General features: G+C 48.2%; 1 protein-coding gene across 1 annotated transcript in view; it reads left to right on the top strand.

The window, feature by feature from the left end:
* Positions 1 to 5,844: 5,844 nt before the first annotated feature.
* The window catches only part of WHAMM (WASP homolog associated with actin, golgi membranes and microtubules), a 106,036-nt gene continuing 87,063 nt past the window's right edge, over positions 5,845 to 24,817 (top strand). The window contains exons 1-2 of the mRNA XM_063925973.1: positions 5,845 to 6,757; positions 14,466 to 14,639. Of these exons, the coding sequence (XP_063782043.1) occupies positions 6,197 to 6,757; positions 14,466 to 14,639 (735 nt within the window). The 5' untranslated portion in view covers positions 5,845 to 6,196. The remainder of the gene's footprint in view (positions 6,758 to 14,465; positions 14,640 to 24,817) is intronic.

Here is a 24,817-nt window from a genome sequence, read left to right as displayed (position 1 = left end):
CTTCCGGTGCATGTGTAGGTGGGATCCCGACCACTTGTCCAACAGGTCCCACTGGAATACCCTGGCATGGAACCTGCCAAACTGTATGGCCTCGTAGGCCGCCACCATCTTCCCCAACAACCGAATGCACTGATGGATCGACACACTCGATGGTTTCAATATCTGTTTTACCATTTTCTGGATTTCCAGAGCCTTTTCCACCGGAAGAAATACTCTCTGAACTTCTGTGTCCAGAATCATACCGAGAAAAGACAATCTTGTCGTCGGTTCCAACTGTGACTTTGGATAATTTATGATCCAACTGTGTTGTTGGAGTATTGACAGGGAGAGTGTGATGTTTTGTAACAACTGCTCCCTGGATCTCGCCTTTATCAGGAGATCGTCTAGATAAGGAATTATATTGACTCCTTTTTGACGCAGGAGAACCATCATCTCCGCCATCACCTTGGTGAATACCCTCGGAGCCGTGGAGAGACCAAAAGGTAACGTCTGGAATTGGTAATGGCAATCCTGAACCGCGAATCTCAGATAAGCCTGGTGAGGAGGATAAATGGGAACATGCAGGTAAGCATCTTTTATGTCTACAGACACCATGTAGTCCCCCTCCTCCAGACTGGAAATCACTGCCCTCAGTGTTTCCATTTTGAACTTGAATCATTTCAAGTAGAGATTCAGATTTTTCAGGTTTAGGATAGGGTCTGACCGAGCCGTCCGGCTTCGGAACTACAAAAAGGCTTGAATAAAACCCCACCCCTTGTTGTGACAAAGGTACCAGGAGTATGACCTGATCCTGACATAATTTTTGGATTGCCGCTGTTACTGCTTCCCTTTCTGGAAGAGAAGCTGGCAAGGTTGATTTGAAAAATCGGCATGGGGGGAACGTCTTGAAACTCCAGCTTGTATCCCTGGGACACTATTTGCAACACACAGGGATCCAGGCCAGACAGAATCCAACCTTGGCTGAACAGTTTGAGACGTGCCCCCACCCGAGCAGACTCCCGCAAAGGAGCCCCAGCGTCATGCTGAAGATTTGGCAGAAGTAGGGGTAGACTTCTGCTCCTGGGAACCTGAAGCTGCTGCGGACTTCTTTCCCTTTCCCCTACCCGCAAAGAAGGGGGAACCTCTCGCTTTTTTGTATTCATTGGGCCGAAAGGACTGCATGTGCGGGTGATATGTCTTTTTTGCCAGTGCAGGCGCAGAGGGCAAAAATGTCGACTTACCTGCGGTAGCCGCCGAGACTAACGCATCCAGTCCATCGCCAAATAAGGCCTCACCTTTATATGGGAGAGCCTCCATATTTCTTTTGGAATCTGCATCCGCGTTCCACTGGCAAATCCACAACACCCGCTGAGCCGATATTGCCATGGTAGCGGCTTGTGAACTCAAGAGTCCAATATCTTTAATCGCTTCTAGCATGTATGCGGCAGCGTCTTTGATATTCCCAAACTTAAGGAGTATCTCATCTTTATCAATCATGTCAATTTCTGATGACACGCTTTCTGACCATTTTTCAATAGCGCGACTCACCCACGCGCAAGCAATTGTGGTCCTGAGCAGCGTACCATTGGCAACATAAATGGATTTCAATGTAGTTTCCATCTTTCGGTCTGCCGGCTCTTTTAGTGAAGCCGTGCCAGGTGCAGGGAGAATTACCTTCTTTGTCAACCTGGACAGTGCACTGTCTAACACAGGGGGTGACTCCCATTTTTTCCTGTCCTCCACCGGTAAAGGATAAGCTATCTGAATTCTCTTGGGAATACAAAATTTATTTTCGGGATTCACCCACATCCCTTCAAAGAGTGTATTAAGCTCGTGGGAAGGAGGGAAAGCGACCTTAGATTTATTTTCTTTATAGAAATAAGCCTTCTCCTGAGGTACAGGAGTGGCTTCCGTGACTTCCAGAACTTCCCTTATAGCCACAATCATATATTGTATATTTTTTGCCAATTTATTATCTATTTCTCTGGAGTCACTATCATCGACACAAGAATAAGTGTCCGTGCGGTATCAATATTCACAATATTCGTAAATGGTCTCTTATGTGACCCAGAGGGGTCGCCTGCGGATGGAAGTACAGAGCCCTGAAAAATCACATCCTCCACAGATTTTCTCCAGCACTCAGCATGAGATTCAGACTTATCTAATCTCCTAATGATATGATGCATACTATCACGTATTTCTTTCACCCATGCAGGCTCTTGGTGTGCCGGAGGCGCCACCACATTACACTTCTGTGTCCCTAAAATGGTTTCCTTTGGGGAGGAACTCCCTGCCTCTGACATGTCTTAGACACGTGTACAACACACACACAGACACACTGGGACTTATAGGGGACAGACCCACAGTAAAATCTGTCAGAGGGACACAGTTTAGGAGCAGCCAGTTCACAACCCCAGCGCCAGTATCTAATGCCTGTGAACACAGAATGCCCACTGACATGCAGCGCTGTTTACACAGTAAAACACACTTGTAAAGCACCAAATTCGCTTGTGCCCCCTCCTGTTTTGCACCCTGACTTGTAGTCAGAAGTGAAGGAGGACCAGCGATGTCTCTGCAGCCTGAGGAGAGAGAAAATGGCACCGAGCAGTGTGCTGTCTGCCTGAGGAAGAAGCTCCGCCCTTTTTACCTCTGAAACTTTTCATAATATTTATACTGGCGGGGGTAGGGCTGTGCCTGGGCATCTTATGCCCCCTTTTTGCCAGTTTATAGAGGTGTTTTTGCTGCCCAGGGCGCCCCCCCCCCCGCACCCTGCAGTGCCTGTGTGTGTGGGCAGCAATGGCGCGCTGTGTTCTCGCCAGCCGGGCTGTACCTCAGCCGTCACTTTTCTTGATAGAAGGTCTGTCTTCTTCTACTCTCCTGTCTTCTGGCTCTGTGAGGGGGTGACAGCGTGCTGTGGGAGTGAGCATCTAGACACGGCTAGGGTTCAGTACCCTTCAGGAGCTAATGGTGTCCTGTCAGCCAGAAGCAGAGCCATGAAACTCTTCAGGAAGTTGGTTCCTACTTCTGCCCCCTCAGTCCCACGAAGCAGGGAGACTGTTGCCAGCAGTTCTCCATGAAAACAAAAAACCTAACATAAGTATTTTCAGAGAAGCTCAGTAGATCTCCCCTAGAGTGCATCCAGTCTGCCTGGGCACAATTCTAAAACTGAGGTCTGGAGGAGGGGCATGAAGGGAGGAGCCAGTTCACACCCATTGAAAGGTCTGGGGAGTGCCCATGGCTCCTGCGAAACCATCTATACCCCATGGCCATGAAGTGGACCCCAGCATCCTCTAGGACGTATGAGAAAATTTATTAAAACACACTTACACACTCACACATACTTACCTACATCCCACGCCGGTCACGTCCACTTGTCCAGTAGAATCCAATAGGGGTACCTGTAAAAATGAGAGAGAAATTACTTACCTACATCCCACGCCGGTCACGTCCACTTTTCTAGTAGAATCCAATAGGCCATACCTGTAGAGGAGAGAGGGCACACAATTTGCTCTGTGGTACAGTTGCCTACCTACACACTAAGGACAGAACTGTATGCATTCAGGAGGAGAGAGAGAGAGAGATATTGATTGATTTACCGGACTCCAGCTGCTCTTGCCGGCGGAGGGAGCAGCTCTGACAGCGGCTCTTCTCTGCAGCGCCCGGCGCAGACACACACACACACACACACACACTGGAGGGGGATCATGCGGCAGGTGTGGGCGGAGGGAGCAGCTCTCACACCGGCTTTTCTCTGCAGTGGTGAAGCGTTTACCGGGCTCCAGCTGCTCTTGCCGGCGGAGGGAGCAGCTCTGACAGCGGCTCTTCTCTGCAGCGCCCGGCGCAGACACACACACTGGAGGCTCTTCTCAGCAGCACCCGGCGCGGATAGAGAGGGAGGGTGAACATGCTGCAGGAGGGGGACTGTGGCTGACCAGTAAGCGGCCACAGAGATGGATGTGAGCACTCAATCTTTCTGCCTATGGGTGATTGGAGCAGCGGATCCAGCCCTGGATCCGCTGTCCAATCACATCTGCCCTATCGACGAGGTACTTATAATAGTGCCGCTTTCTGGTCGATTGTCAATGGGCTTTTACAGCCCAGTGCTTGGCCACGCCCCCCCCCCCCCCCCCCCCCCAGAGCCGGCCCTAGGCATAGGCAAACTAGGCAACTACCTAGGGCATTTGGCATGCCTAGGGGCACCAGCAGCTTCTGCTGATTAAAATGATATGCGGCAAGTCTATATTCTGTGTGTAGCATTTCGTATGCAGATACAGCCACAGTCGCACACAGCATATAGGCATGCTGCATATCAGTTTATTCAGCAGAAGCTGCTTGTGCATCCTAGCCATACAGAAATGCAAATAAGATGAATTTTCATAAAAAAAAGGTGCCCGATGTTAGAAGAGCTGCCAGCTGACTCACACAAGGCATCTCCTGCTGCATGGTGTATTGAGGCAAGATGTATGAGGACACATCTGTATCCAAGCAGAGGCTGAGGTCACAGTGTTAGTGGCCATGTAAGTGCTGTGTGCAGGTAGGTTGATTGTGCAATAGTGTTCGGCATAAGAGGCATTATGTGTGTCATGTGTATAAATGCATTAATAATGTGCAGCAAATGTGTAAGGGACATTATGTGTATAAGGGCATTAATAAAGGATGGCAGAATGTGTAAGGTGCATTATGTTAATAAGGACATTAATAATGTGTGCCATATGTGTGAGGGGGCATTACTGTGTGGTATTATGTGTATAAATGCATTACTAATGTGTGGCATTATGTGTAAAAAGTGCTCTGTGTGGCATAATGTATAGAAAGGGCACTACTGTGTGGTCTAATGTGAATAAAGAGCAATATGATGTGGTGTAATGTGAATAAGGAGCAATTCAGTGTGGTGTAATGTGAATAAAGGGCACTACTGTGAGGAGTAACGTACATATTGTGAAGTGGTACTACTGTGTGATGTAACGTGAATAAGGGACACTATTGCATAATAAAATATGAATAAAGTTGCACCACTGTGTGGCATAATTTGAATTGAGGGTACTATTGTGTACCCATGCCCCTTGCCAGCAAAAACACACCCCTCTTTGGGCTGTGCGCCGCATGTGCGCACTGTTCCTATTTTAAATATAGGGGGTAGGAACACCAAAATGAGGACTGCTATGGGTGAGGGGTGATGGTGCTGGAAAAGGTGTACAGGGTCAGAGGCAGAAATAGCGGTGGTGCTAGAGGGCACCAGACAAATCTTGCCTAGGGCATCATATTGGTTAGGGCCGGCTCTGCGCCCCCCGCTTTATTCTCAGCCCCATTCACAACGGGAGGCACTGTTATCAGCGCCTCCTAACCTACTTCCATGTGTTACAATTGTTATATTAATATAACGAAGATACTTATGACACAGAACATGTGTCATAAGTATCTTCCTTGTATTCTTTTACTCATTAATGACAGTGGAGGCACTGCCAACAGTGGTAGACCTAGACACTGTCGACCTAGTTACTAGCTACCTTCCATACCACACCCAAAATTAACATGGGCCCCTTTAAAACGTTGCTGTGGGGCCCACAAAGTTCTGGCTACACCGCTGTATACATATAATTTACTTTATTTATTTTGGGGGGAGGACTGCCTATTTTGTCAGTCCCGGACCCCACAATTTCTGATGGAAGCCCTGGGTATATGACACTGAAATGGTACTGTATATGAGAATGATAAGGTGTATGACACACTGAGAAGGTGTGACACTGAAGTGTATGGTCAGGTGAGAGGAGAGGGCAGGTGCAACCATGCACGTCAGGCTGTCATGAGGTACACCCGATCACAGCAACAGCAGCACCACGGTCACATGACGCAGCAACATAACATTCCGCTCACTACAGCCAGCCGTCACTTGCACTGGGCGGCCGGGTATAGGGGCAGCCAATGGCCGGGGGCAGGGAAAGTCCCCTCTGTCAGGCCGCTCCCCCTCTCGCTGTGTACACAGCTCACGTCACGTTACATGTGAGAGGTGTCCGGGAGGTTGGGGCGCCCGGTGATCTGTGAGCCAGGGAGAATCGGCACCAAGCTGCAGCTATCATCACGGGACAGGCCGCCGTGTCACCCGGGGGAGGGACAAGTCACATGATGTCAGGTGTAAGGGCTGCCTGCTGTTGCTGCCGGTGACGCGCTTCCAGGCCGGAACAGGAGCCGGGGTCCCCCGTACCTCGGAGGCCCGGACATGGAGTGTGAGAGGATGGATAGCCTGGACGGCTGGGTGGCCGTGCGCCCAAACGTGTTCGAGGAGCCGGAGCCATACAGACTGGGCTTCATCGTGGCCTGGAACCAGGTGGAGAGCAAGTTCGCGGTGACCTGTCACAACCGGACCCTGCAGCGGAGGAGGCGGAGGGAGGAGGAGGAGGACGGGGAGCAGAGCAGCTGGGCCGGGCTCTACACCGTGCAGGACCTGCAGCATATTCACCGGCAGCTCAGCTCGGTATGCAGCACCCTGGAGCATTGCTTCCCCCGCCTGCCTGACCCGCAGCCTGCCGGGAGCATGTGGACGCTGCTGTTCCCCGGAGCCCCGTCTTGGGAGGGCAGCACGGAGGAGCTGGACGCCGTGTGCCGGACCCTGGAGGTCTACCTGGGCCACGCCATAGAGCAGTGCGGCCGCCGGATAGTGCTGGAGCTGCTGTTCCCGGAGGACGCGCAGGACGCGGAGCGCTACTATGAGAACATGCACGAGTTCCGCAGGAAGAGCCTGGAGGAGCAAGTGGCCCGGGCCAAGGAGAACCTGCGCACGGTGGGAGCATGCAGGGGGCAATGCCTAGTCATACTGTCAGGGGTCGCAGACCTGGGGGGCAGCCTGCTGGGCACATATGGGCCAGTCCCGTAGCAGGGGCCTGTGCTGAATAAAGTTGTATCCAGCTTTTACCAGTGCAAGTGTATGGAGTAGGAATTCCTGGTGCACATTCCATGACTTTGGCTCAAGTTCAGAACCTGGGTCCCCTGTGCTGTCAGTTTCACTATCCACATGACATCTAATGGGAATAGCGAAGCGAGCCCGTGAGGGTACACTTTTTAATGTTATGAACAAGTTTAATGTTGTTCAATCCAGGAGGTCCAATGTTCTGAACCTGAACCCATGCCAGCAATAGTTATGTATGATGCATTGCACTACTGTAGTTCTCGAGACATGTTCGTTATGATTCCAGACAAATACAGGACAGGCTGCAGTGCTTGTTATCCTAAGGAAAGCCTCACAAATCTAATACCTCTTTTGTACGAACTGAGGCCCAGGGAGCTTCCCAGGCGCTACCTGCCTCAGGCCCCTTTCCCACCGCAAATTCAAACCCAGCATATTGCCAGGTTGGTGATGTTGCTGTGGAGGCGGGGCTTGGAGATCACATGATCTCCAAGCACCGTCCGTACATACACTGTGAATAGGAGCAGGGTCGATGCCACACGGCTTCCCGTTTACACAGCACAGCTTGAACCCTGCAAGCTACCCGAGTTGGGATACCGGGCCACTTGACCCGGATTATTCCAACTGGGCCCATTTACACCGCACAGCAACATGGGTTATGCACACTCATGCAATAACCCGTGTAATGCGCCCTACACACTGGGCGATCGCTGCAAGATATGAACGATCTTGTTCATTAATGAACGAGATAACGTTCATATCTGTCAGTGTGGAGGCACCAGCGATGAACGGCCCCGCGCTCGTTCATTGCTGGTGCCCCGTCGGCTGTGCATGCAGGCCAATATGGACGAGATCGTCCATATTTGCCTGCACTTCTACGGAGCCGGGTGACGGGGGGAGTGAAGAAACTTCACTCCCCCCGTCACTGCCCCCCCGCCGGCGGGTCACCCGTCTGCCATATCGGCGGTCGGGCAGCTCGGCGGCATATCGCCGTGTGTGTAGGGCCCATTAGATGCTGGTGGTGTAAAAGGGGTATTATTTATGCTGCAACACAGTTATTTTCACTTTCATTTAGAATCCTAGGCAATAATGTGCTTTATTCTGAGTAAAGTTACATCTTTTACTCAATTTAGATCTTCTAATGAGCTCTAGGGAGTTAAGTATGTATGGGTGTATTTATATGTGTATATATTAGCTTTCTGGGGTTCATTTTTCATTAATTGCATTTTCAATGTGATCTGGGCACAATATTAGCGCCCAGGATCGTATTGCAATATGCAGTTTTACCAGGCCAATATATTACCGTGCAGCCGCATGGACATGGAGAACCCGTCCATGCGATGTGCTCAGTGTGCTGTGCATTCACCATCCCGCTGATCATTCATGCACAGTGGCCATTTCCGAGGAGGGTTCTGGGGAAATGCTGGTGAGTAGCCCATAGGCTGTAACGGGCTTTGCATTCCTGAAATTGATAGATCTGGCAGCATTGTATCCCCTATAGAAACCTATTGGAATGCAGCTGCTGGCGGGAATGGAGGCATCGCAGTAGGTATCGAAAATATCTGCTACAGTTCCTCCTATATACTTTCAGGGGATACATAATATTTTCAGCTAAACCCTGAAAACGGGTTTTTTCGGGGAAATAGCCACATTTATTTTTTGAGGACTGGGCCCCTATATCTCTTGCATTCCCAGTTTTGTAGTTCTCCAGACCCATGCTGCTGCGCCAATCTGGCTAATGTGTCACCACTTCTGAGGTAGCCGCAATTGTGCTTGCTACTTTTAAATGGGATGGTTTTTGTTGTTGTTGTGTGCTTTAGACATGTTTTATAGGAAATATATTTATATGCACACATTAACCAATTAAGATAATTACATAGAATATAAATATTAAATGGTGCAAACTATTTGTCTACTTATTGCCCTAGGTTTACATAAAACAAGATGATGTTAAACTAGCTGGGGGGTTTTTATGCGCAAAATAAGGATTATTTCAGATTCATTAAGATGGTCCATATGTAATGGAAGTTAACACTATGGGGGCATTCAATTCTTGTCGGAAAGACGTCCGTTTCCGACAGGTTTAAGTTGGAAGTGGTTCCTACCTATTCAATGCCGGCTGTGTTTTCACGTGGCTTGTTGGAATCCACGTGTTCTGTCGGAAGCGCGGCCGAACCCGACAGGTTTTAGCCTCGTTTCCGACAATGTAAATCCGACTTTAAAAAAAGTAGGATTGGCATTGACGGGAACGGGCCAAACCTGTAGGGTTTGGCCGTGTCATTGAATACTGGGCAGTGGGAAAGAATCCTACAGGAATTGAAAATACCCCTAAGAGGTTCTGTTATATTTCCAAATATCCACCATGGTGAACAATGAAAATATGCACTGGAGGTGGTTACTGCTGTATGTGCATAGTAGAAAATTGCCTCCTCAGTACAAATTGTGCTGAACATCTGCTTTTTTTCAGGCATAAATTAGTCCCATAAGTCGCATACATATTTGTATAGGGGTGGTATTCATGTGACCGGCGGTTGGGAGACCGACGGTCACATGACCTCCTCCACCATCCCGACCCCTCACTATCCCGATGGTCGGCATGCCGACCAACAGGGACTATTTCCACTCGTGGGTGTCCACGCGGTCGCCACCGAGCCCGCAGCGTGGCGGGCGCAGCGAGCCCGCAAGGGGCTTGCTGCACTCGCCCCTCCCCGCCGGGATCCCGGTGTCTGTATGCTGCCGGGATCCCGGCATCTGTAAGCTGACCGGCGGTCTCCTGACCGCCGGTCAGCCATACTACACCCTTGTATAGAAGCAGTTGGACATATAATTAGGATTAGGTTTATCAGAGCTTGCTTGGAAAGACTTCAGTGAAGATGTGCTAAGCGATGGAGAATGATAAGTTAGGGAGAGATATAAACTACCAACCAATCAGCTCTTGTCATTTTTCAAACGCAGCCTGCTTAAAAGGACAGGCCTGCTTAAAAGGACAGCTGCTGATTGGTTAGTACTTTCTTTTTTCACTTTATCTCTCTCCAAGCTTTGATAAATCTATTTATATTGCTAAAATAATGTGGAAGTGTTGTCATACCCTTTTCACATTATTTTAGTATAACCTAGATATAAAATTATTATTATTATTTTTTTTAATCAGATCGCATTTCCCATTGGGAGATATGGTCTGAAAAAGCATTTACCAGCCTTCCCTCCAGTTCCCCTACTCTAGCTCTGCTTTCCCTGCCTGCTAGCAGTAAAGGTAGAGCTTGGATTTGGCCCCTGTGATCAGCCATGGGTGTCATGTGCGGTTGTGAAAAATACCTTGAGAAGTGCGGTAACAGGATTTGCAGGGACAGAGCTTTTTCACAAGCTTTGTGCCTGCATGCAATATTTGATACATCCTTGTGATGTATTAAAATATTGCAATGCGAATTTGGGCAGATTTATCACATTCCAGCCGCATCTGAGATTCAGATTGTGATAATTATACCCCATAGGGGTCAAAAGGAAGCCTTTATCAAGTACAGTCTATAAAATGTAAGGGAGATGCTGATTGGTTGCTTAATGAATAGACCGCATAGGGAGGTATTAAATTAGTCGAAAAATTGCTCGACCTAATCAAAGCTCAGCCTGATTTTTCAACTTGTCGAAAAAATCCAGCCGGGCGAAAACCATGTGGATCAGTGAATTTGCCGCCGATCCATGTGTTTTGTCGAATTCGCTGACGTTTCTTAAACTTTTTTTGCCTGTTTTCACCCATGCCGATTCAACACAAATACCCCCCACCTCCCCCCCGAAGAGGCATGTCAAAAACCTGTCAAACACCCACAATTGAATAGTCAACTGTCAAATTAGTGCCGGTTTTCGGACAGTCAGAATACTGTGCACGGATTGAATACCCCCTTAGTCTCATCAAAGCCCCGAAGATAAGACCCCCCTTCTGTTTTTTTTGTTTTTTTTTTATTAAGTGCACCAAACATCAACTTCCCTTTCTCCCACTATGAAATCTATATTAATATTATAAAAAAGTTGGCGCAAAAACTGATGAACCGGTTTTCATGGAAATTCGTAGACATAACTTGTACTTTGTTTTAACTGGATCTGTTAAGTTAAAACTGGGCAGTAGCAAAAACAAAATTTATTGCCATCATCAGTTTAAGTGGTAGATGTGGCACCATGCGCGGAGCTGGTAAGGGTGGGGGGGAGGTGCTAATTTTTATTGAAATAATTCCATGAAACAGTTGGTTAGTCTGTGACGCAGACTAAAACAAGGGTCGACAAATATTAGTAAACTCTAGGAGCCAGTTGAAAAGTTTAGGTGCCTGGCCAAAATATTTTGTATTGTGCCACACACAGGAGTGTCTCCTATTTATAGTGTGCCACACACAGGAGTGGCGACAATTTATAACCATATTATACCTCACCGTGGCCTAGCCACTCTCCTCTCTGTTGCCGACTGCGCTGCAGGGAGAAGCCAGGTAGAAGCCACGGTAATTGAATATGGCGCAAATTCTTCCATGTGAAAGGGCATCCCACCCACTTGTGTAACTACCACTAGGATTGGTTTGTAACAGATTTGTTTTTGACAACTAGCTTTATTGTCAAGTTTTCAACAGTACCTGGATTTTGTAAAATCTACTTGCCAAGCTTAAAATCCTAGTTGCCATGGCGACCTGGTGCTCAGTATTTGTTGAGCCTTGTACTAAACAAATATATATGTGCATATACTGTATGTGTGTATATATATATATATGTGTGTATATATATATATATATATATATATATATATATATATGAGAGAGAGAGGATCCGATCTGAAGATCGACAGTGTTTAGGTCGACCACTATAGGTCGACATGTGCTAGGTCGACATGTGCTAGGTCGACAGGTCTAAAGGTCGACATGAGTTTTAAAAAAAAATAATTCTTTTTTTTGAATTTTTTCATACTTAACTATCCACGTGGACTACGATTGGAACGGTAAGGTGTGCCGAGCGAAGCGGTAGCGGAGCGAAGGCACCATGCCCGAAGCATGGCGAGCCATGCGAGGGGACGCGGTGCACTAATTTGGGATCCCGGTCACTCTACGAAGAAAACGACACCCAAAAAAAAAAAAAAAATTCTCATGTCGACCTTTAGACCTGTCGACCTAGAAACCCTGTCGACCTTCCATCCATGTCGACCTATAGTGGTCGACCTAAACATTGTCGACCTAGACACTGTCGATTTGATGAACCACATATATATATATATATATATATATATATATATATATATATATATATATATATATATATATATATATATATATATATATATATATATATATATATACACATACACACACACACAGGAAAAACCACAGCACTCACCGCACCAGAAGCGGGGCACAGCTATGCACTTACCACTCACAGGGTGGGGTGCATGTAACACTGCACTCTCCACTACAGAAGCGGGGTACACAGCTGTACTTACCACTCACAGGGCGGGGTGCATGTAGCCCATGACCACATCGCTCTAATAAATACAAACAGAGAACCCAGCACTCACCAAAGTAAACTCACTTATCCTCAACAATTCAATAAATAAATGATGGGGGTTTAGTTGGTGGATTGGCCAATGCACGGAAGCCCGCATACCGATTTTCAAGGTACCCCACCTTCATGCAGGTCCTACACTATCACAGAGTCTTAAAACCTGACTACCACACTGCTGCATCATCTGCCTGCTAGATGTAATGTGTACCTGCCACAGACAGGTACACATAACAAACGACGGCACTCAGGAGACGATGAAGTAGTGAAAAAAGAGTGGTGCTTTATCTACGTTTGGGGGTACATAGTGTGTGTCCTGATGACGGGGCTATGTACCCCGAAACGTAGATAAAGCACCGCTCTTTTTTCAGTACTTCATCGTCTCCTGAGTGCCGCCGTTTGTTCTATCTCTGTATGTGCACAGAAAATGCCAACCTCTCTTTTTTTTTTTTTTTTTTTTGGTATGGAAAGTTTTGGCTATGTACTTGTAACAATAGTTAGATTACTAATAAATAGCAGATAATTCCCTGCATGAGGAAGTTATAAACCGTGTTTAGTTTATTACCAATATGGGTACATAACCAGTCTGCAAAACAAGACCATAAAGAAAATCTACAAAGTGTGGGACATGGTATAATTAAAACTCCACTGTAATACAGACTGCTAATAAAGGCTAAGTACTAATGATATATAATTTTATTTATATAGCACTCTTTCTTAGATAGGACTCAAGGCGCTTAACAGATAGTAAGAACACAGGGCCTAATTCAAGTTGGATTGCAAAACAACAATTTCCTCTAATGGGCAAAACCATGTGCACTGCTGGGGGTGGGGGGCAGATATAACATGTGCAGAGAGAGTTAGATTTGGGCGGGGTGTGTTCGAACTGAAATCTAAATTGCAGTGTAAAAATAAAGCAGCCATTATTTACTCTGCACGGTAACAAAATAACCCACCCAAATCTAACTCTCTGCACATGTTATATCTGCAACACCTGAAGTGCACATGGTTTTGCCCATTAGAGGAAAATGTTGTTTTGCAATCAACCTTGAATTAGGTCCATAATACAGTACAGAAACTATGGACGTAGTAAGAAGATACATAGTGGATTCACTCTTGCTCTCCCTCCCATTTTTGCCACCATCCCTTTTTTTTTCCCCTCACCACTACCATCCCTTGTTCTTTTCATCAGGTGTGGTGGGTTGGTGTAGAGTAGACTTTAAAGCTGGCTACACATCTAAAGATTATCTTTCCAACCAGCCAACTGGTTGGAAAGATCATCTTTAGATGTGTGGCCATCTTAAAGGCCCATACACACTGGGCGATTTTGAGCTGAAAGCAGCTCACTGCTTTCAGCTCAAAACCGCCCAGTGTGTATGCTCCGGCGATGAGCGCTGATGCGTGCTCCCGCTTCATCTGCTGGTATTACCAGTAGATGAATGGCGGGGTGAACGGCTTTTCATAGCGTCCTGCTATGGAAAGCCGTTCACCCCCGCTGACATCACTGGACAGGTGGGAAAAGTGCTCAGTGTGTATGCACTGAGCGATTTTCAGCCAAGCGATGTCAGCCATCATTGCTGTGCATACACGCTGGGCAAAAATGCCCTGTGTGTATGCACCTTAAGTCTACACCAACCCACCACACTTTTATGTCCTCAAGATGAAAAGAACAATCATCCAAGCCTCCCTAACTTTGGATAAACCAGCACTGCATAATAATCACAACTTGATCAATTATATAATTTTTTTTTTTTTTTTAAATCTTTGACAGTGTTACTGTCCTTTTGCGATCAGTATTCCTGTCTCTTGCGATACTAATTGCATATGTTAGTACGTATGCGATTAGTATGTCTGTGGTAAGTGGCGAGATGTACCACATTGCGAATGCGATGCTTCATACATCCCGTCCATATTGTTAAATAAAATAGGCCTACTAAATAGACAGTACAAGTAAAATTCTTCTTACATCATGCCTTTGGGGATTGTGTTAGATTTAATTTTTATGAGACTAGAAACAATGCTATTGACATTAATTTTAATGTATTCATTTTTGTTTTAGATACTTCATCAGCACAAAAATGCAGAGAAAATGATGTGTTTACTTAAAGTTTATGAAGAAGAAGATGAAGCATTTATGGAACTGGTTTCCGTGGCAACCCAATTCTACCAGTACTTACTGCAACCTTTCAGGGATATGAGAGAGCTGGCAATATTATACAAGCTGGAAATACTGGTAGGGAATTACTTCTTGTATCTATATTTAAGCCTTTCTTATTGGAAATCCTTAAGAGATTTGTTTACATAATAGTTTAAACCAACTGTAGTCGAAGTGATTCATACTTGCAATTGTATGAGTCTAAACGCAGCCTGTGCTTATTGAATTTCAAATCTATAAAGTGCATTTTGGTACCGATTCTAAGGGGGGGGGGGGGGGGGGTCAGCATCTCGATGGATGAGATGCCGGCGGCAGAAGTCGACCGCCGAAATCCCAAAGGTAAGTATCGGGGAGACTTTTAGGGTTGGAGTTAACCCTAACCACCACCTCCAGAGGGATAGGGTAGGGGATAACATACTGAACCCTTCTGAGGTGGTAATATAGGGAAAATGCAAGTAACTGTACCTGGATGTGAATATAACCACGCTTAGCTGGGACGGTGGTTACCCTCGGAGGGATTCAAGTCACTCAGGATGATTGGAATATATAAAAAATAAGTCATTATTATGACCACACAACACCACATGTTCACATGGTACAGGGTAATTGTTGGCATGTATTCTCCAGCAGCCTCTTGCAGTCAGCATCCACAAGTAGCAATAGCAATAATCTGTATCCTTACCATTTGCTAGACAGTCCTGTGTCCCCTAGCCTGGGGTACTGGTTCACACTGACCCAGTCCTGGTAGGGATTTCTCTGGTGGCACAGCGATGCCTAGCCCAGACAGTTTCCTGCTGATGTCTGCTTCACAGGATCCACCACAATGGAATCTCCTCCATTGAGACCTGCTCTCCTTATATACCTGACTGGCAGATTCCATCTGGTGCTAAAAAGTCTACTCGGAGGGCTGGGTCAGGTTATCCCAAGGCTATTTCAGCCAGTATAGTGCTGTGGAGAGCTGTTGTACATCCTCTGGGAGTTCTAACCTAATTACCTCCCAGATGACCTGATGACCTAGCTCAGGCCTGTCCAAACTGCGGACCTCCAGCTGTTAAGAAACTACACATCCCAGCATGCCCTGACACAGCTTTTGCATTCTATGACACCAAAACTGTGTCAAGGCATGCTGGTATATGTAGTTTCACAACAGCTGGAAGGCCGCAGTTTGGACATGCCCGACTTAGATAAATAACTTGGGCTTTCAGCTAGCTATTTTACCAGTCACTCATACCCCTTTTCCACTACTAAGCACGGGTCGCAGCCGGGAGCCTGACACGGGTGCTACCCTGCTGCGGGCCGTGCTCAGCCCCCTTTCCCACTGCACTCACCAACCCGGCATATTGCTGGGTTGGTGACGCGGCAGAGGCGGTGCTAAGAGATCACATGATCTCCCAGCGCCGCCCTTCCATACAGTGTAAACGGGAGCCATGTCGCATCAACACGGCTTCCGTTTACACTACAACCCTACCCGGATCATTCCCGTGTCCTACCCAGGTAGCTACCTGGGTAGGATTCACGGGTTACTTGATCCGGGTTTATGCGGGGGGACCCTTTTCAACTTGCAAAAAACACGGGTAAATGCGTGCTAGTGTAAAAGGGGTATTAGTCATTGTTCTGATTACATTACCAGCAACACATATCACACCTCACATAATGGACTTGCATATCTGATACAAATTGTAATTAGCCAGCACAGCTGACTGGCTCTCACTCCTGTCACACACTGCTGTCTTGCTATATTCACACAATATGCTAATGGTCTTTATATCTCCAATACATACAATATTGCAGTAATAGCAAGGGCAATATATACCTAATAGGATATAGCACTACACATGATACACCTACTGTATGCTCTGGTGTATATACCTAGACTGTTCCAAGTATTAAAAAGTACTGATTTGTCACACTGGACAAACCAGGATTCCCAAATGTTGTTCTACCAAAACACTGCCACTTTGCTTCATCTGCACCTTTTCTCTACCATCCATAAGGGATAATGGGGTCATTTAGTATGATGGGTATAAATGGGGTCCAAAGGAGCTGGTGCACTTTACATTTCTTCAACTGGGTGTGCTGGCTCCTCCCCTCTATGCCCCCTCCCACAGGCAATTTAGAAAAATGTGCCCCCAGGAGAGGATGCACACTCTGGAGCTCCAGAGAGTTTTTCTTCAGTTTAGTTTCTGTTTGTTATTTTCGGTATGCTGTTTGGGCAACAGCATACCTGCACCGTGGGAGTTAGGGGAAAGGGGGGGGGGTTTCAGTCACCGGCCTCTGTAAGGCGTCAGAGCCGCTTCCCTGCTGCAGGACCACTGTCCTGAGAGGTTATGTTACCGCGGGCACAGCGCTTTAGCGAGCACAATCGCAGCATGCCACACACCCCTAACATATGCCTGTAGTTGAGAAGAATGGTGAGCACACACCGGGGGCCCCGCTAGGAGGGTGCCCCTGTTCTTGGTGCGGCGCGATCGCAGGGGCGGCATCCGGACCCCTCCTGGGGGGATCCTATACCCCCCCTACGTGAACTGGCCAGCGGTTGGGTGGAAACAAGTATTTATACTCTGTTTCTGCTGCGGGGTACACTGGGCTCCACAAGGATTGGACAATGGGGTGTAGAGTAGGATCTTGATCCGAGGCACCAACAGGCTCAAAGCTTTGACTGTTCCCAGAATGCACAGCGCCGCCTCCTATTTCACCCCGCCTCCCAGCACAGGAGCTCAGTTTTGTAAGTTGGTGCTGCAGTAAGCAGGCACTTAACAGAGGGGCTGCTCCAAGCAGCCCTCAGAAAAGCTTTTTATGAAAAGTGAAGACTTCAACGGCAGCAGCGGTGGTAAATGTCAGGAGACATTCACTGCTGCAGCTCAAGCTCTCCCCAGCGGCGCTGTACACTCCCGAGCCCTGGTTGCCGGGTACCTACAGCGGAGGCTCCGGTTTTCTTCACGTTAGACACACACGGCTGGGGCTCTCCAGGATCGCGTGGCCGCGCTTCGGGAGGTGTTAAGTGGGTCCCGCTTGCGGGACCCGGTCTTTATCGCGATCCGGCGCGGTCAGTGGGAGGCGGGCCGCGCGCGCTGGCGGTGGACACTGTGGATACAGGCGATCCCACTAGATCACCAGGACATGGGCGCAGGTAAGGTTTTCTCTCTAAACCAATTCTTATATCGCCCACAGTACCCGGTGGTTTTGCCAGCAGAGGGGAGAAGGCTTAGACCTGAAGCCCCTCCCCCAAGCCCAGGGCGCCATTTCTAGCAAGTGTTTCTGCCCTGGAACTGCATATCTGTCTGTTCCTCACTCCCAGTCAGTGTCTGCGGCGCCCTTATTCCTCAGCTCACTGTTCCTGGGACTGCTTGGGCAAATCCTCCTATGTAAAGCCGCCTGGTTGTCAGCGCTGTGCCTGTACATGACACTTAAGTATTCTACCTGCCTTTTTAGACAGTGATAGTTAAGAAAGAGTGCACTTAGGGCCTTTTTCTGAGTTGATCGCAGCTTCAAATTTTTTAGCAGTTGGGCAAAACCATGTGCACTGCAGAGGAGGCAGATATAACATGTGCAGAGAGAGTTAGATTTGGGTGTGGTGTGTTCAATCTGCAATCTAAATTGCAGTGTAAAAATAAAGCAGCCAGTATTTACCCTGCACAGAAACAAAATAACCCACCCAAATCTAACTCTCTCTGCACATGTTATATCTGCCTCCCCTGCAGTGCACATGGTTTTGCCCAACTGCTAAAAAATTTCCTGCTGCGATCATCTTGGAATTACCCCCATAGTCAGGGTTTTATAGTACAATTACCCTGTGATATACATCCAGTTCTTACTGTGTACTGTTATATCTATTGTTATATAGCTGTGTAAGCTAGTCCAGTGCAGTATTCTTGTCAGCAATAACCTCTGCATTGTACAAACTGTGACTATTTGTGTGTGCATTTGATAGCTGAGTGGTGTCCATTTCGTGTCTTTCACTCAACCTGCTATCCCTATATTCCATAACCTGAGGGGGCTTGGTGCGTCAGGTGTTATCTAATATAGGATTTTCACAAAGATATACTTTATTACGTATTTTTCTCTGTGATTTAGTCACCATATCTCTCCTTTATCTCTCCTAGTGCTGACTACACTGTGCAGGGGTTTGGGTTCAGAGGTATAGTGCTGCTGATAATTGTACTGTGTTAACCTCATACTGCAAGTTATATCATGTCTGCTTCTGAGGGTAACTGTTCTGGGGCTGAACACACTGCCGGTGTTGCTGAGGAGAATATAGCAGCTGTGGGCTCTGGTTCTGGGGGCTCCTTGCCCCCCAGTGGGACTATGGCAACGGAGGCACATACTGACCCACCGTGGGCCACTTTTTCCACGCTTCTGCATACGCTAGTTCATAAACTAACTCCCCCTATGGGACCCCCAATGCCGGTACAACCGTATGTGGTCCCTGCAGCTAACCCGCCGTGGGCGGACGATTTATCTGCTCAACTAAAGAAGTTGAACCAGTCCTTGACTACTAAAAAGTCTGACCAACGCTCACCTAAGTCCAAGAGGTCCTCTAAGCGAGCGCTTATCTCCTCACAATCCACTGCTGTCACTGACACCTCGTCTGATGAAGACGGCACATTTACTGACCCCTCAGGTTCTGACTCAGATACGGCTGATGGGGAGGGTAGTTCACATGTGGATGTTCCTGACCTTTTGGAGGCTATTAAGTTAATTCTGCAGATTACGGATGTTCCAGAGCAATCCGTCCCTCCTAAGAAACCAGATAGGCTCAAGCGTCCGAAGGTGGTTAAGCAAGTTTTACCTCACTCTGACCACCTAGTGGATATACGTCAGGAACCCAGGGAAAACTCGGGTACGAAGTTTGTGCCTCAAAAGAAGATGCTGGCTCGCTATCCCCTCGCGCCAGAGCTGTCTAAAATTTGGGAAACGCCTCCTCCAGTAGACTCACATGTGGCTAGGATGGTGGTTTCCTCAGCTCTACCTGTCACTACCGTCACGTCTCTAAAAGAGCCTACGGATAAACGGGTTGTCTGAAAGGGTTGTCTGAAGGGTTGTCTGAAAGCGATTTACACCCTCACGGGTGCTGCACAAAGGCCCACTATTGCAGCTACATGGGCTGCAGAGGCTATTGAAGCATGGGCCTTGGAGTTAGAAGCTGAAATCTCTTCTGACCATGCTAGACAATGCTTGTCATATATTGTCACAGCTTCTCGCTATATTAAAGAGGCGGCTTCTGATGCCGGTATCCTAGCAGCCAAGGCCTGTACTACGTCAGTCCTGGCTCGCTGGATATTGTGGCTGAGATCCTGGTCTGTGGATCTGGACTCTAGAAAAACCCTGGAGGTACTCTCTTTCAAGGGAGATATTCTGTTTGGGGAGGACTTAAATAAGATTGTGGCTTACTTGGCTACTGCCAAAACTGCCTGTCTGCCTAATACCGCTCCTTCTGTGTCGAAGGCTAAAGGTACGTCCTTTCGCCCCTTTCGTCCTTCAGGTAAAGCAAAAGGTCAGGCGTACCATAAGCAGCCCCGCACTTCCAAACCTGGTAAGCCGAAGCCCAAAAGAGCCTGGGCTGCCCGTCAGCCAGCTGCCAAGACCGATAAGCCTGCCGCATGACGGGGTGGGCATCCCCCTGGGGGATCCCAGGGTGGGGGGGGGGCGGCTTCTAGGGTATACCCAGGAATGGTTGAAGACCACTTCAGATGCCTGGGTAAGGGAAGTCGTCACACGAGGTTACGCCATAGCCTTCAAATACCGACCCCCTCATCGATTTTGCCAGACAGACGTCCCTTTGGACCAGAAAAAGGCAAAAACTCTACACTCTGTGGTACAGACCCTCCTGGATACAGGAGTCGTCGTACAGGTGCCTCTTGCTCAGAGGGGCCGGGGGTATTATTCTCCGCTGTTTCTAGTCCCGAAACAGAATGGGTCCTCCCGGCCATTTCTCAACCTCAAGGCATTGAACAGGTTTGTGAAGGTGTCCAAGTTCCGTATGGAAACCCTTCGCTCTATAGTTCTGGCTTTGGAACCTGGGGACTACATGGTCTCCCTGGACATACAGGATGCTTACCTGCATATTCCTATAGCAGTGTCAAATCAACAATACCTGAGGTTCGCTATTGGCAACCTACATTACCAGTTTCGGGCGTTAACTTTTGGTTTAACAACGGCTCCGCGAGTCTTCACCAAAGTTATGGCGGTGATGACGGTGGTACTCCGCCGTCAAGGGGTCAGGATTCTGCCGTATCGGGACGACAAATTCCCCAGATCTTCTCCTGTGTCATCTGGATATGACGGTCCGGTTTCTACAAGCCCACGGGTGGCTCATCATCTGGAAGAAATCCTCCCTGGTCCCTGCTCAGAGCATAGTGCATCTGGGAGCGTTGTTGGACACTCACAACCAGAGGTTGTTCTTGTCTCAGGAGAAAGTCCTGAAGATTCAGGACAGGATTCGTTGCTTCCTTTCTCGTCCGCAAGTGTCGATACATTCGGCAATGCAGGTGCTGGGCCTCATGGTATCAGCATTCGACATGGTGGAGTATGCTCAATTCCATTCTCGCCCCCTCCAGAGGCTGATTCTAGCCAAGTGGGGACGGCCTGCCTCAACGGATCAGATCTCAAATGATCTTCTTGACTCCGGAGGTCCGTCTGTCGCTACACTGGTGGCTCCGGGACCAACAATTGTGCAGGGGTCGTCCCTTCTGGATATCCAACTGGGTCCTGTTGACGACAGATGCCAGTCTAAAGGCCCGTACACACTGGTCGATATATCGGCCGTTCTCTTGAACGGCAGATATATCGCGGGATCGTCGGCCAGTGTGTACGGCCGATACGTCTGTGAACTCCGTCGTTCACAGACGTATCGCGTCGGCCCTGCAGCACAGCCGACGGCCAATATATCCACCGATATATTGGCTCATCGCTGTGTGTGTACGGGCGGTCGGCCGACCGCCCGTACACATGCTGCGGCAGCCGGCGGTGATTGACAGCTGAACTGGGCGGGCGGGTGTACACACCCGCCCAGTTCATGACGTCAGTCCCCGACGGATTGGGCAGTGTGTATGCTGAACACACTGCTCGATCCGTCCATAGATATATCTGCAGATCAATTGATCTGCAGATATATCTATTAGTGTGTACCCACCTTAAGAGGTTGGGGCGCGGTGCTGGAGCAACACTCCCTTCAGGGTCGGTGGACCAAGGAGGAATCTCTCCTCTCGATCAACATTCTGGAATTGCGGCGGTCTTCAATGCGTTGAACCTGGCCCAATATTTAATTCAGAACCGTCCTGTTCAAGTACAGTCGGACAACGCCACCACAGTGGCTTATATAAATCATCAAGGCGGCACTCTAAGCCGTTTGGCAATGAAGGAAGTCTCACGGATTCTACGTTGGAACACCATCTACCGGCCATATCGGCAATATTCATTCAGGGAGTCTTGAATTGGGAAGCGGACTTTCTCAGTCGTCAGGACGTGCATGCCGGCGAGTGGGGCCTCCATCCAGAAGTGTTTCAACTCCTAGTGGAAAAGTGGGGCCTTCCAGACGTGGATCTGATGGTGTCTCGACACAATCACAAGGTTCCGGTCTTCAGAGCAAAGACAAGGGATCCTCAAGCAACATTCGTGGATGCCCTGGCGGTGATGTGGAGGTTTTGGCTGCCGTATGTGTTCCCTCCGGTGTCACTCCTGCCCAGGGTAATTCGGAAGTTCAAGCAAGAAAAAGGAAATTTGCTTCTCATAGCTCCAGCGTGGCTCAGACGGCACTGGTTCTCAGACCTGCAGGGCCTATCGTCAGAGCGTCCAATTCTACTTCCACAATGCCCAGACCTTCTCGTTCAGGGCCGCTGTGTCTACCAGGACCTAGCCCGGCTATCTTTGACGGCGTGGCTCTTGAAGCTTCCGTCTTGAGGGCTAAGGGGTTTTCTGAAGGGGTCATTAAAACTATGTTGCGGGCCCGGAAACCGGCTTCTACTCGGATTTATCATAGGGTTTGGCATTCCTACTTTGTTTGGTGCGCATCTAACAATTATGAAGCTTCCAAGTTTAGTACATCCAAACTTTTGGCTTTTCTGCAGCAAGGCCTAGATTTAGGCCTGCGTCTGGCCTCCCGGATATTTACCTAAGGTGGTTTCTCCGTTCCACCTTCACCAGGAGATTGTGGTTCCGGCCTTTGTTTCTCCTGATTTGTCTCCCAAAGAGCGGTCTTTGGATGTGGTACGGGCTCTCCGTATCTATGTGAAGAGAACTGCTTCTATTCGAAAATCTGATTCTCTTTGTTTTGTTTGGATTTCACAAACGTGGCTGGCCTGCTCACAAGCAAACTCTGGCCAGATGGATTAGAATGGTGATTGCACATGCTTATGTGAAGGCCGGTCTCTTGGCTCCTGATCACATTAAGGCCCATTCTACTCGGTCTGTTTGACCTTCTTGGGTGGCCCAACGTGGTGCGACCCTTGATCAATTGTGCAAGGCGGCTACGTGGTCCTCAGGGAACACGTTCGTAAGGTTCTATGCCTTCGATACTGCCGCTTCCCAGGATGCTTCCTTTGGACGCCGGGTTCTTGTGCCCGCTACAGTGCGTCTCCTCCAATAAGGAACTGCTTTAGGACATCCCCATTGTCCAATCCTTGTGGAGCCCAGTGTACCCCGCAGCAGAAAACGAGTTTTATGGTAAGAACTTACCTTTGTTAAAACTCTTTCTGCGAGGTACACTGGGCTCCACAAGGCGCCCACCCTGATGCACTTAGCCTCTTTGGGTTGGTATGGCATTAGCCGCTGACACTTCTCCTGTCGTGATAGTGTGGTGTATGTGGCTACTAACTGTGGTCGTCTCTTTTCCTGCTACTGCATTGGGCTGGTTAACTAAAAACTGAGCTCTTGTGCTGGGAGGCGGGGTGATATAGGAGGCGGCGCTGTGCATTCTGGGAACAGTCAAAGCTATGAGCCTGTTGGTGCCTCGGATCAAGATCCTACTCTACACCCCATTGTCCAATCCTTGTGGAGCCCAGTGTACCTCGCAGAAAGAGTTTTAACAAAGGTAAGTTCTTACCATAAAACTCGTTTTGACACCATATAGGAGACCTTGCCAGTATAAATAAATACATAGCTCTGGCGCCATTACAGGGGCGGAGCTAACTCAGAGCGGGACCAGCAGTTTTCTGGCGCCATTTCACTGCACACTGATTACACAAACGCTGCATGGGACAAATCAACTCCTCCAGAGACACCCCAACGCCACAAATGGCAATGGGGTTTACTGTAGAGTGGAGTGATACTACAGGAGCTTTTAAAAAACAAAAGGTCCTAGCACAGATATACAGTATTAATATATATATATATATATATATATATATATATATATATATATATATATATATTATGTAGCCCACCGCTTAACTGGAGCCTGGTATGCTGGTTCTCTCTCTCTCTCTCTCTCTCTCTCTCTCTCTCTCTCTACTGTGAAAAGCATGCTTGTTTCCCCATGTATGTCTCCCTACATATACTATTCTGAGTAAAAACTAGTTCAGACTGGTTTTCCGCTATGTGTGCTGTGATTTTCAGCAGCCATCATCCAAACCCTAATGTGGATACAACGTTGCCTATAGGCAGAGGAGGGGAATAATTACATAGACCACCGTGTGCCTGTGTACTGTGGCCCTCATTCCGAGTTTATCGCACCAATCAACTTTTTGCTGCTGGTGCGATCAACTAATTTCCGCCTATGGGGGAGTGTATTTTAGCATAGCAGCCCTGCTATGCTAAAAAAGTTTCCTGCAAAACAAGACCAGCCCTGGACATACTTACCCTGTGCGACGGATCCAGCGATGATGGGCATGGCTTTGACGTCAGACATCCGCCCTCCGTTCGCCTGGACACGCCTGCGTGTTCCTTACCACTCCCCGAAAATGGCTCCAAGAGTTGCCGCCCTAGAACGCCTTCCTGCAGTCAATCTTCTTGCGGTCGCGGCTACGACCGCTTTCTTCGTAGTCAGTCATTGCCCGGCGACGGCCGTCACCAGGCAACGACGCGCGTTGCCAGTAGTGACCCGGTCGCAGCTGTGCGAACGAAAGCACGCTGCGATAGTCGGAATGACCCCCTGTGTCTGAAGGGTAAACTTGTTAGCTGCTGCGAAAACTTAAGATAGTGCTTCTTAAGAGGTTATAGAAATTCTCTACCTTAGGAATAGAGCAATTAGTATGCTGTAAGATCTGTGTAAATATACCAGATATTTATGTACACAGAAAAGTCTCCATTAAGGAGTTAAC

This window comes from Pseudophryne corroboree, chromosome 6 (assembly GCF_028390025.1).
Source record: "Pseudophryne corroboree isolate aPseCor3 chromosome 6, aPseCor3.hap2, whole genome shotgun sequence".
NCBI classification, from domain to species: domain Eukaryota; kingdom Metazoa; phylum Chordata; class Amphibia; order Anura; family Myobatrachidae; genus Pseudophryne; species Pseudophryne corroboree.
The sequence above is the reverse complement of the archived record's forward strand: the minus strand, read 5'-3'. Positions and strand labels throughout refer to the sequence as shown.